Source organism: Nomascus leucogenys, chromosome X (assembly GCF_006542625.1).
Source record: "Nomascus leucogenys isolate Asia chromosome X, Asia_NLE_v1, whole genome shotgun sequence".
Taxonomy (NCBI): domain Eukaryota; kingdom Metazoa; phylum Chordata; class Mammalia; order Primates; family Hylobatidae; genus Nomascus; species Nomascus leucogenys.
In genome coordinates this window covers 99,070,453-99,082,815 of record NC_044406.1, presented here as the reverse complement: position 1 = coordinate 99,082,815, position 12,363 = coordinate 99,070,453, and the positions used below count along the sequence as shown (strand labels likewise).

Genomic DNA, 12,363 nt, shown 5'->3' with positions numbered 1-12,363 from the left:
ACTATAGTGACTGGCATATAGAAACATTTAACCAATATTAGCTATTACTATTCCAGTAACTGACTTATTTAGCTGAGAAAGTTTAAGTGGAAGCAAGCAGAGAGCTACTGAGCAGATGTTAGGGGAGAGGAACCAATTTCCTAGAGGCTAAGGGTCGTCAAGAGCTAGTGCTGAATCAAATACATCCAATATTTGGTCAGATGGGTTTTAACCCATCTCCTTGAGGAGAGCGCCCAAAGCTCTTCTGAGAATCTGCTCCAGGTGTAGCTGACAGGCTGTATAAAAGGCAACACGGGGTGACCCAGAAGTGTTTTTCAGAGGCAGCTGAAGGTAAATCTGGAGAAAGACCTAGAAGCACAATTTAACTTGGCCTGAGACATGGAAGATGAGCAGAGTAGCTAAAACTCAGGATAGCTATATGAAAAGTGATATAAATAAGCAATACGGGTTGGCAAAACATGAGGAAAGCTCAAGCTAATGCTCAATAATGGCGAGGAAGATTTTAATCGAAGGACTCAATTTGTTCGGCAGAAGTGTGTGAGAGAGAAAAGGAAAATCAGCCAAATCAGGGCATTTCTGTCATCATGAGGACTTGGCTCTTCTTTGAGTACTCCCATGGACTTTCTGGCAAGTGCCCTGGTCTTCCCTTACCCTTTGGAACATTGGGTTGAACCGTGATGAAGTTGAAAACCCAGAATGTCCTACCCCTCCTGCAGACCTGACTGGACCAAAAAGTCAGTGGCTACTCACAATAACATATTTACCTGAACAACTGAAGTTTTCAGTGGGCTGTTTTTTATTCTTCTTCTCTGGCAAAGGAGCCTGGCAGGCTTCTGGAATCTTCAGTAGGTTCTGGGCCTCCAATCTGGGCTGCTGTTGACACTCACGCCCAGCTTGGAGAGTGAGAAGAGAGATGTTCTCATAGCTTTGGCTGTCTTTTTACTGGGGGCCGTGGTGGGGGTGGTAGGGTGTTTGGCAATTGCTCTTGAATTCGTTGGCTTTGTTTTATCTTTGTGGATTATTCATCTGTGTTTGCTGAACCTAGCAGAGAAAGTTCTCTGTTCATTTAGCTTGGCTGCATTAAAAATGTTTTTATGTTGCTACCTATAAAGACCCTAAAGTCAGCAGTATGTCTCTGAACAGATGGGACCACCAGCTCCTTCCAAACTGCTACTTCTCTTGCTAACATAAAATTCAGGACCTCATGGCAAAAATGTGTTGAGTCAGCAAATAGCAACCACCCCTCCCTTACCCTACCATGTGTACCAAACAGTAGTTTGGGAGATGGGTGGTTACCTGGTTTCTTGACTTTAGATGGTGCCACAATGCTGAGAAGAACAGCTGGCTTTCCTGAACTGGGTTTGCTTCGGAAAAAATAATACCCTCAATAGGAAGAGGTCTGTAAAAGCTTAACCCTCCCCAGCCATCAGTCTCCATGTGCCATGATCTCTATGTCTAGTGTTCTAATCTTCCACCCACCCCATTGACTCTCCTTTAGTATCTCTAGTGTTCTAATCTTCCACCCACCCCATTGATTCTCCTTTATTCTCTTTCTCTTCTTTGATTTCTCTCTATTCCTTCCCCTCACACCCTACTCTATCAAATTCCAAAGGATTCCTAGGTGCTTCTCTGTAGCTGAGGGTTTTGTCCTCAGGGCCACTATAGGCTACCTGGCTTGATATGTGGAAGCCTGTGAAAGCCGTCAAGGCCCCCAGGTCACTCCTGAGCAGATTTCTCTGTATATCTGTCCTGTTCCTCTACACTGGGTGGTGAAGTTGAGGATGATATGCAGGTTCCCATTTTAGGTTCTTCTCTATCGTTGGTGTCATTACTTCCCTTCTTTTGCCTATCTAAGGCCAGGGCAGTGTCTCTTAAACTTCCTGATTATTGGAGTATATTAGATGAAAAAACAAATGCTAATATTGTTCTCTTTGCCCCTTACCTGAAACACCCGCCAGTCTTCTAATTCCAATAATTCCTAGAATTTGGATCTCATCTTTCTAATGGAATACAACCCTCTCTCTACACCCTTGAACTATTCACATTGTCCAAATGGATTTTTCCCTTCTTGCCTGACCCTGAAACTCCAAACTACTTCACAATTCTTACCCCATCTTCATGAGCCTCTCCCCTTCCACACCAATATCCAACACTTCTTACCATAATCCGGGGTCCTAGCATGCTTGTTTTTTCCTTCTACAGTAGCAGCTCTCAGAACTTGACTGTTGGCAACACTTGTGTGAAATTAAATCTTCATATATCTGAAGGTTCCACTACATTTCATCTAGCCCTATTCAGTTTTGGAGGTGTTAGTTGTCATTATGGGCTTGCTATATCCCTGCTTCCCTGACTCTTCCTCCAATCTTTCAGGAGCCTGGAATTTCATCAGATGATTCTCTGAAAGAGAAGACTCAACTCGCTCAAAAGACAGACTTACCTCATTCTCTTTTTATGCCCTTTCTTTTCAACATTGTTTCCTTCTTCCTCCAAAGAGAACTCCCTTTTTGGATTCACTCTCCAGCATTCTTGGCTTCTAAGCTGGCATTCTGCACATGCCCCCTGAATGGGGGAGCCACTCTATCAGATTCTGACTCACTCTGGTCCGTAATTTTGATGCCCACAGCAATGCTAGGTCCCACCACAAGCACTGGTTTGGGGCTAACTCCCCATAGCTCATCATGACCCATTGACAACTAGCCAGACACCACAACCCTGAAAGGCATAGGGCTGCGGCTCTAGGGAGGGTGGTCAGTTTAAGTGGCCGCCGGTGACAATTTATCTCTAAACAGTGAGCTGTAAAACATAACATCGTGCTGAATCAAAGGAAACAGAGTCAAATTCCAAACCAATTTGATTTGCAACTTGGAATAAAAGCAACGTGTCTTGATTTAAATGTCAGGCCCACTGCTGAGTGATGATTTAATAACTTGTATGAGAGATTCTGTCACAGCAAATTCAACACTGGAATTGAGTGACTCACAGATAGAGTGTTAGAAATGATACAGAAGAGCACAAAAAGGAATAGGCTTATCTCAGGGCTCATCCAGAAGCTTTGCATAAAGCTAATTTGCAGTTAGAACCTCTTTTCTCCCCCTATCCTGCCACCGATCCTTCTCTTCACAGACACCCATGCATGGATATAGAGAAAATTTCTAGGTGTGATGTCATCTCCCTGCAGTATCTTCTAAGGACACAGACTTTTAAACAATTCTAGCATGGAAGTAGAGTCAGTGCATTTAATCTGAAGGCAAGGAAGCAGTTAGTTTGGTGTTTCCCAAGGGACTTTAAGGATGCATCTGGTCCTAATGTGATGTCTTTAGCCAGGTACTTAATCAGTTTTCCGCATTTTAAGGGTTAAAGAGCTGAGACCTGGTGGAGTTAAAACATTTATTCAAATATTTATCTTGTCTCCTTACTCCCAGGGAATCAGTGCTTCCTCCTCAATACCTTGTGAGATCTCTCCCCTTGAGCTTCCCTTGCCTTCCAGGGGGTAACATACCAGAATGCTCACGACTGACCATGCCTCACTCCCAGTCTGCCTCCCAGGTCAAGAAGGAACCATGCATGGCCGTTCTTAAGGGAGGAAATTCCATTCTGTTGGGCTAATCTTTTAGTCATGAAGATTTATTTTGAATAGAATTTAAAGGACAAATATCTGGTGTTTGTCTACATGAGGATTGCTCAACCTAGACAATATCGACACTTTTTGGCCAGATCATTTTTTTGTTGTGGAGAACTGTTTTATGTATTGTTGGATGTGTAGCAGTGTCCCTGACCTCTGGTAACTCTCTCTGCCTATATCCTCCATTTGCCTCCAGTCTATTTGACACAGACCTTTCAGGTTAATATTTCCAGACCATACCTCTAACTTAGTGGTTCTCAATAGAAAGCAACCTCCCCTCACACCAGCGGGCATTGGGCAATGTCTGGTGACATTTTCGGTGTTCACAACTTGGTGGGGAGGAAGAATAAGTTGTTACAGACATATAGTGGGTAGAAGCCAGGGTGTTACAGTGTACAGGAAAACCGCCCCCTGCCCCCGCCCCCACACCAAATAAATGTCCAACTCAAAATGTCAATAGCGCCAAGGTTGAGAAACCTTGCTCTAGCATATCGTTCCCTGCTCAGAAACTTTCCATTGTTTCACACTGCTTGTAGGAAAGATGACAGATTTTGTGCCCTCTCCTGATGTAGATTCAGTTTATGATTTTGTCAACTATAGCTCCTTTTTGGAAACAGCTCTGAATGTTATGCTTTCTCTGAAACATGTCATGTGCTTTCTCACTCACATAACTTTGCTCACGCCAACCACTCCCTCTGCCTAGAATGCCCACTTCCTACTACTAAAGCCAAGTTGAAATGTAGCATCTACAAAGGCTTACCTGAGCTCAAATTTTCCCAGCTGCAAATAATTCCTCCTTCCCTGGATATTCCTACAGTATTTTACACATATATCTCTTAAAGCACTTATCATATTCATACTACAATAGAAAATATGAACTGGAAGGGGCTTTTAGAATTCTCTTCAGTAAATCCTTCCACTAAAAGTAAAGGAAACTGAGGTCCAGAAAGGTGAAGTAATTGGCTGAAGGCATTGTATATTCATGCAAGACTTGGTCTGTAGTAATTTGTGTTCTTGGTTTCATTCTCCTAGCATGGTTGAGATGGATAATCATGAACTTTGACTTAGGTCTGGCAGTCAAATTGCAATTCTGGCACTTATAAGTGGGCCAAGTCATTTACCTTTCTGAAACTCAGTTCCCTGAGCAGTAAATGGAAATAATCATGGCTGTTATGAGAACTAAATGAGATGGTGTATTAAAAATGCCTAGCATATAGTCGGTACTCAATACATGTTTGTCAGATGAAAATAAGGATCAATAGTAGTTTAAATACTGGGATTTAGGAATGGATGATGGTCCATAGGACTTCACTAAAAGGCAACAAGAGGCCAAATATGGCAACTCATTGCCACCTGCTCCCTACTTTTGCACCCTTCCATAGACGATTTCCTCAGTGGGCCATCAGACCAGCATGCAAGTTTTCTGCGGAGTAACTGAGTGCTGACAGTGGCTCTCCAAATGGTAAGGTAGTTCTTAAAAGGTCTGCTTTTTCTTTTTCTTTTTCTTTTACAGTGCCAATGATATAATCTCTTTTTTTCCTCCGGTAGATAACAGGTAGAGTTCTGGGGAGGGATGTGGATGGAACATATATTTCCCCTCTTTCTCCTTAGTTTCCTTTATGACAGCAGTCTGGGACTTAGATGCCTTCAGAGGTCTAACAGGAATCTCTCCGAGAGGGAATTCACAAGGCACTTGGGGTGGCAATAGGAGCACTTTAGTGTTGGCTCCTAGCTCAGTGATACCTGGTTCTGACTTCAGTGAGGTTTATTGGGGCCTTTCTAGCCAGCTGTTCACTCTGGAGCTAACCACTCTGTCAGTTTTCTTCCTGCCTAGGGCTTTGGGGTAATGGCATGCTATGCATTCATTCTCTTCATTCAGAGAAATGAGTCTTTCCCTGATCCCATGGGGCATGTACCTAATAGAAATATCCTTGCTACTCGAATGAGGGGATGACCTGAGAGACAGGTGAAGAAACAGAATGAGGCTTCTGATGCCTTGTCTAGACTAGATTTGGAATAAGCTGGGGACAATGAAGTTGCTTGACAATGGGCCCACCTCAGAGCTGGTTCCTGTCTGCTCTGCCAGGTGAGTACAGGAGATTTTTGTTGGAGGGGGTTAGAAGAGAAGCTCAGGTGAGTCTACTACAACTTGACTTAGGAGCCCCCCCTCCTTAGGGCTTACAGGTCAAGGGCCCTGTAAGGGAAAAATGCTTTTGGGTGTGATGAAAAAAAACTGCAGAGGGCAGAGCACTGGATTGGGAGTAAAGGCACTTGGTCTGGATTTCTGCCTCTACCTGTCTGCTTCTGAGAGAGTTCCCAGGGCTATCACCGGAGCCTCATATTATAGTTTGTGAAGTAGGTGCAATAGAGTCTGCAGTCTTCTTCCCAGTGATGGCAGAAGTTGAAGGTTTTCCAGTCTCTGGAGTTTTCACTCTGTGAATTCCAAAACATTGTTCAAACCTTCTTACTTTGTGTATGTGAAACAGGGAGTGTGTGTGTGTGTGAGAGTGTGTGTATGTTTGTGAGTGTGTGTCTAGGAGGAGGAGCAACAAGGAGGGGATATAGCTCTATAGGCTGCCTGTCTCTATATGGTATTCTTCAGTTTACTGTCTTCAGAGTCCACCATTGTTGTTCATGTTTAAACTACTTTGGAGATAGTTGAGCTCCTTTCTCAAAGGAGGCTTCTCTTTCAAATTTGCTCTTTCTGAGGTTTGTACTATTTTCATAGCTGCTGTAATTGGGCTTTCATCATGATTTTGGGTGGGACCACAGGAGTTCAGGAACTTTAGACTGCCCAGGTCTATTGGTAAAGTACTATTTCCTCTGAAGGACTGTAACACTTGACAGTGGTCATAAGAGGGGATAAGGGATCCATTCACCCATTCAAGTAGAAAGGAAGGATACACAGTACTGTGAGAGCCTCTGATGAGGGAAGTTGACTTAGGAAGGTCAGAGAAAACTTCACTGAAGAATTAATGATTATGTTTAGTTCTGAGGAATTATTAAACATTGACTAAGTAAAGAAAGTAGTGGAAAGTATATGCGTACACGTGCACATGCAGTAAATATTTTAGGCAAAGGAAACAGAATGTGCATAAGCCTTAAGGTACAAGGGATCAGGGCACATTCCAGAAAGAAATAAAATACTATATTCGCTGGTTTTTCAACTTTAATTCAAAATTTAAGCCATAGTTTTAGGTGTAAAGGGTTGAAAATGCCAATGTACTCAGCTTTGAAGTACTGTTAGGCTAAATCACATGTACTGAAATGGTACCCACTGTGGATAGGGCACATGAAAGTATAATCACGAAAAGAAACAAATGCATCTGTACTATTGGGCCAACAATCTGGAAGAGAGGAAAGGGCAGATAAAAAAATGTGAAATGTAAATCTTTCTCCCAATATTTTGTCCAGCAGGTACATCTGTCTATGGAGTATACGGATACATTCCGGGAGGGCTACTTGGTTGAGGTGACATGAGCCCAGTGGAGTGAATCAAGGGAGGGCTTCAAGCAGGTGCCAAGTTCTGGATAGTGTTCTGAGGAAGCTATAAATTGGTGAATAAGAGGAGAAACAGCATGAGACATGACTTGGTGGTAGACTATTTTATTTCTGAGATGGGAAATATGGGGATAAATTAGGCTGGCCTGAATGGGAAAGCAAAGCAGCCAAGCTTGGGCCCATCTTAGACTCTTTCTAGGACACACCAACTAATCAATTAAAAGCAGTAAAATTAAGGTTCACCAAGTAGTATGTGAAAATAAATAATTAGTTATTTGAATTTAGCCTTTAAGAAAATAAATTGTCATACAGATCAATCTTGACATCCTCCACTGACTGTAGTCAGGATTAACTTTCTTCAAGATTTAGATAGAGAGAGATAGGTGAAAGTTGCTGCCTATCTCTCTTCTCAGGGCCTCTCTGCAATTTTGTATCACTGGGACCCTACCATAATTTCTGGAGTCCTGTTTGCTTAAGCACTTTATTTTAGCAGTTAGTTACTTTGATACCTTGTAAAGTAAAAGCTCTTATTTTTCTAGGCATTAACATTTTCTGAAGGATGGCTGAAAAGTCACAAATCTTTCAGACAAAGGAACTTGTCTCTGATGGAATAGCAGGTGGTGGGGTGGATGTCTTTGAGCAGGTGACCTTTCCCATTACCTTTTAAAGAGAAAACTACCCACCTCAAAGCTTGGCTTTGATTCCAATGCATATTTCTTTCCTGGGTGTTGAAAGGCTAGGTTAGGATAGAGACATGATGTAAGAGGGAGTTGATTTTATTTTACCTGTCTAATCCCCTGATGATGCAGGCAGCCCATGTACAGTATTCTATCACTGTGGTTAAAAGTGTGGAGTTTCGAAGTCATGATGAGTCAGCATTTGTATCTTTACTACTTGCCGGCTGTGTGGTTTTCAGTTGCCTCATCTTCTGTAGCTGTGTGTGCCTCAGTTGCTTCGTCCTTTGTAAAACAGGGTTAATAAGAGTACCTATCTCATATAATTACTGTAATGATCAATGAGATATATGTTTAAAGAGCTTAGCATAATGCTTGACATCTTATCAAGTTGTTCTTGTCATCATTGTCATTAGCATTGCCACCCATACCACCCCCAGGCTCCTACTCTAACAAAAAAATAAAATCTTACAACCTCTTGCTAAGGCAAAGATCAGCAGTCAGCACAGAAGGAAAGAAGAAAATAGGAAGCCCAGGGGTATTCACTGTTTCCTATTCTCACCCTAACCATAGCATCCCAAAGAGAATGTATAAAAACTGTACTTTCTAGAATCATTTCTATAGTTCATTACCAAAGAGAAAATATGAAAAGACAACCCAATCCTCATTCTCTGTCCCTGTTCTCACAGGTACCTGTCGGCTTGGCTGGGCCTATTACTGTGCTGGAGGTGGAGCAGCTGCAGCCATGTTGATCTGCACTTGGCTCTCTTGCTTTGCTGGAAGAAACCCCAAGCCTGTCATATTGGTGGAGAGCATCATGAGGAATACCAATTCTTATGCTATGGAGCTTGACCATTGCCTCAAACCTTGAGCTTTGAAAGAAGATTGGAGAGGGTGGGAAAGGGGAGGAGGGAGCCCTGAAAAGAGGTACTAAGGATTAGGCCATTTGTCATCTAACTGTCATTAGTGTAGCCTAGTGTTTGCATGCTTTTTAAACTAATTATCGTTCATTTTCACTTATCTTTAATCCAGTAGGTCACTGGCTGTTTATAAAATTCATCTAGTGGAAACATTCTCAGACATTTACCCAACTGGCAAGTCGTGCTAACCCGAAGACCCAAAGTACCCCTTTATGCAAAATAGGATCCAAAGCTAAGGCTGGGTAAGAATAGTTGTGCAGGGAGGGAGCACGAGATGGGCAGAGCTGGTTCCTACCACTCCATTCACACAGTTCATCAGTTCATTCCCGAGTATTTCTTGTCACCCCCAAACATCTCTGGAGTACTACTGCTCAATTTTTGTGTCGTTATCAGGAGTATACCTTGGCTCTTCCTTTTTTTCTCCTGCTTTCCCCTCCCCACCCCTTATGGGGAAGCTTCAGGGGAGCGGGGGAGGGTGATTCCCAGTGGTGGGGAAAACATTAATCAAGGATACTTGCATTTAGCCTGGAGCCCCTTCCTCATTATGCTTTAGAATATTCATAGGAGTTCAATTTGTATTCTGGCTGGGTGATGAGCAAAAAAAATACATAGTAGCAAATATTCTCTCATCCTTTAGAGATAAAGAAATGGTGTTCATCAAATATACTGAGAATAGACTAGCATTTGTGGGGCACTCAATAAATTTAAATTCATGGTGACAGTGACAAGGATGTTTCTGCAAATACTTATTGAAATTTCTATCAGAGATCATTTTTATTGACTAGGAAATCCACAGTGGCCTTTTACCCCCTATAGTCACTCCTAATGTGACATAAGTTCATCTGCCTGTTTCAAAGACTGTTCATCAAATGATCTCTCCTCCATCTGGGGCGAGTTAGCCACAAAAGAACACAGCACTGATGTCACCTAGGGCTGATGTATTTTTAGGCCTGGACTCCATCCCATCTGTGCTCAAGGTTGATGGATGGTGTAGAAGAACTTGGTGTCTCCTGGGGGCAGACTTTGTCTCACTCCTCTCCCCCAGTTAATTCAGGCCAGCTCCATTGTTCCATAACTACAGCTATTGTTCTGTAACTACAGCTTTAGGGAATGGGGAGGGCCCGTGATTCAAAAGGCCAGCTCATCTGTTTCTATTCTTAATAATTCCAGCATGGTTTTGATACAGCCCTACCTAGAGGGATAGAAATAGAAAAAAACTGGCTTCATAAGTTATATGCTATCTCATGAGAGGTCAGAGTTCTTATATTGGCTTTACATAGGTAAGTGAATTTAAATGCTTCCTCCATCTATAGTTGACATATAGTTGACATATAAAGAATATGTCAAACATTTGAGAAAAGACAGATAGCTCACTTCAGAAAAGGTAGTTGGATCAGGCGATCTCTCTTTTCAGGCTAGGCAACCTTCTGGAATTCTGTAGGATAGACTTTGTCAAAGTGAGCGTATAAGTCAGAATCCTGCCAAGAAACAGATGGTATTCTCAAGGAGTTTAGCTGAGACGAGCTTAGTGAAGGGACAATTTATGATGGTGTGTGCAGGGTTAAGGGAACTTACCAGTGATTGTGAGGCATAGAAAGACTATGAACAGTGAGGGGCTGTTCTTATTATTACTCCTAACACTGAAAGGACAAAGGGAAGAAACTGTTATTGGCACCCAGTAAGTACTGCACATGTACAAGAGGGGCTGCCTCACAGGAGCTCTTGCTTCAGGTAGCGCAATGTAGTCTCTGCCCAAATGCAGTAAGGAGGGAGAGAGGGGAATGAACACCCATATCTCACTCTTTCCACTCTTTGATCTCCTGCCAGTGCCCATCATTAGCCAGACCCAGCCACGTGGCAGCTGGCAAAGAAGCCTGTTGCAATAGCCCATTGAGGTCAGACTCCTTTGGCATACAGCATGGCAGGGAAGGTTGGAGAATGAAGCTTGAGGTTATGTGGGGCCAATGGAAAATAACATTTCAGTGAGTGCTCTTAGCCACCAGACAATGCCATTGCCTTGTGCACTGCTTCCCAGGAAGTATATGCTTTGCTTTCCTCCATGGCCCAGAAGCTTAAACACACTGTGAAGTAATTGGACCCTGGAAAGGAGACTGAAGAGGAAGGGGTTAATTTGAAAGAACACTTTAAATAACTATCACCTTGGAGGAGTTAGTTGCAGGTGAAGTAAGTTGGAATGTTTTCTCCTCTTTTCCAATGAAAGGAAACTGGATTTAAAAGACACATATTTTTTTTCTGTGAAGAAACCAGGTCTGCAGGGGCTTATATTCAAAGAAGGATCTAGCCCCATGTTCAATTCGAATTAAAATTCCTCCTTGCCTATGTCTGGTTTCTTTCCTGCCAGGCCTTGTTTTTACATAGATGCCTGACAAGACTTGGTTCTTTTCCCCATGGCCTGGAGCAAACTTTTAGAAGCTAAATCTGTGTCTTAGGCTGCTATTGTACAGAAAGGAAGGAGAGCCCATGGGTCAGGTGGAGGCTGAATGAATGAGGTGAGAACCTAAGAGACTCTGCAGTTTGTCCCATGCCTAGCTGGCTGCCATGTTCCTTACCTGGGCATGCAGGCTGAGTGCCTGACTATGGGCCCTTTCTGACCCTGAACCACTTAGATCTTGGGGAGGGGGTCAGAGGTAGGAAGTGATTCATCTAGGCTAACTCACAGTCCATTTAATATTTCATAAGAGCCCATTTTGCAAGATACTCCTTTCAGAAAATAATCTCAGATGGGCAACAACTTCCCAATTGGCATGCTTTTGTGTCTAGAGGATTGAAATTTCTACACCTGGGCTAGCAAGTGTTAAGTCACTAGGGTATGTCTTCAGTGGTGCTGTCTCTCTAATGTCACACTTCATTACCTCTGCTCTCAGAGGAGTAGCTGCCTTCATTCACTTACAGCTGCTAGTGACTTCCAGGCAGTGGGTTCTGCTTTGCGGGAGTGAGCGTGTGACCTGAGCCAAGATGGAAAGGTTCTGGTCTGTGGGAAAGGAGTTCTGGCTTATGCAAAAGTAGATGGCAGTATGAAGTCTTGGCTGGATGAGGGAAAACCCTGTGAGGATGAGGGAATGAGGAAGCTTCTGGGAAGCAGAGGCTTTATAAATTTGTCAAACAAATTGTACTAAGGAAAGTTCTAGCTCCTTCAATATGTGATGGGGACACTTCCTTCTGAGTCTGGCCTTCACTCTCTGTAGAAACATTCATATTAATTTAAAGTAGTTTCAAGATGGTATTTGGTCCCTAGGAAGCCTGGTGATGGGAAAAATGGAACTTTCAAGAAAACTAATACTGAATATATTTTGTAAAGGATGGAAGGCATCCTACTTGGTGGCTTGAGGGGAAAGGTGTGCTATTTCTAGAACTCACAATCAATCTCCAGCCATACCCAGTAAAGCTTTCTTAGTAGACAGCACTCAGGGCTCTTCCAAAGAATCATAGCTACCTTGTGTCCTTGGTTAAAGAGCATTTTCTGAGCTGCAGTGGGGCTGGAGTTGAAAGATACTTATTACTGGCCTCTCTCTCAGATGTAGAGAAATGCATTTTAAGCTTCATTTTTTCATCTACTTCTGAGATTTGGCTCTCCCAGGGAGATCTCCCAGATCTCTTCTTTAAACTCGTCAAACCCCCACTGAGT

The 12,363-nt window shown here is 42.9% G+C and overlaps 1 protein-coding gene across 3 annotated transcripts in view; it reads left to right on the top strand.

Annotated features, from left to right (window-relative positions):
• LHFPL1 (LHFPL tetraspan subfamily member 1) overlaps positions 1-9,445 on the top strand; it is a 49,621-nt gene extending 40,176 nt beyond the window's left edge. Inside the window, exon 4 of one of the 3 annotated variants that reach the window (XM_003262214.3) lies at positions 8,487-9,445. In XM_003262214.3, the coding sequence (XP_003262262.1) occupies positions 8,487-8,668 (182 nt within the window). In that variant the 3' untranslated portion in view covers positions 8,669-9,445. The remainder of the gene's footprint in view (positions 1-8,486) is intronic. The other 2 variants (XM_012498798.2, XM_003262215.3) reach the window with 2 other exon arrangements.
• Positions 9,446-12,363: the final 2,918 nt, after the last annotated feature.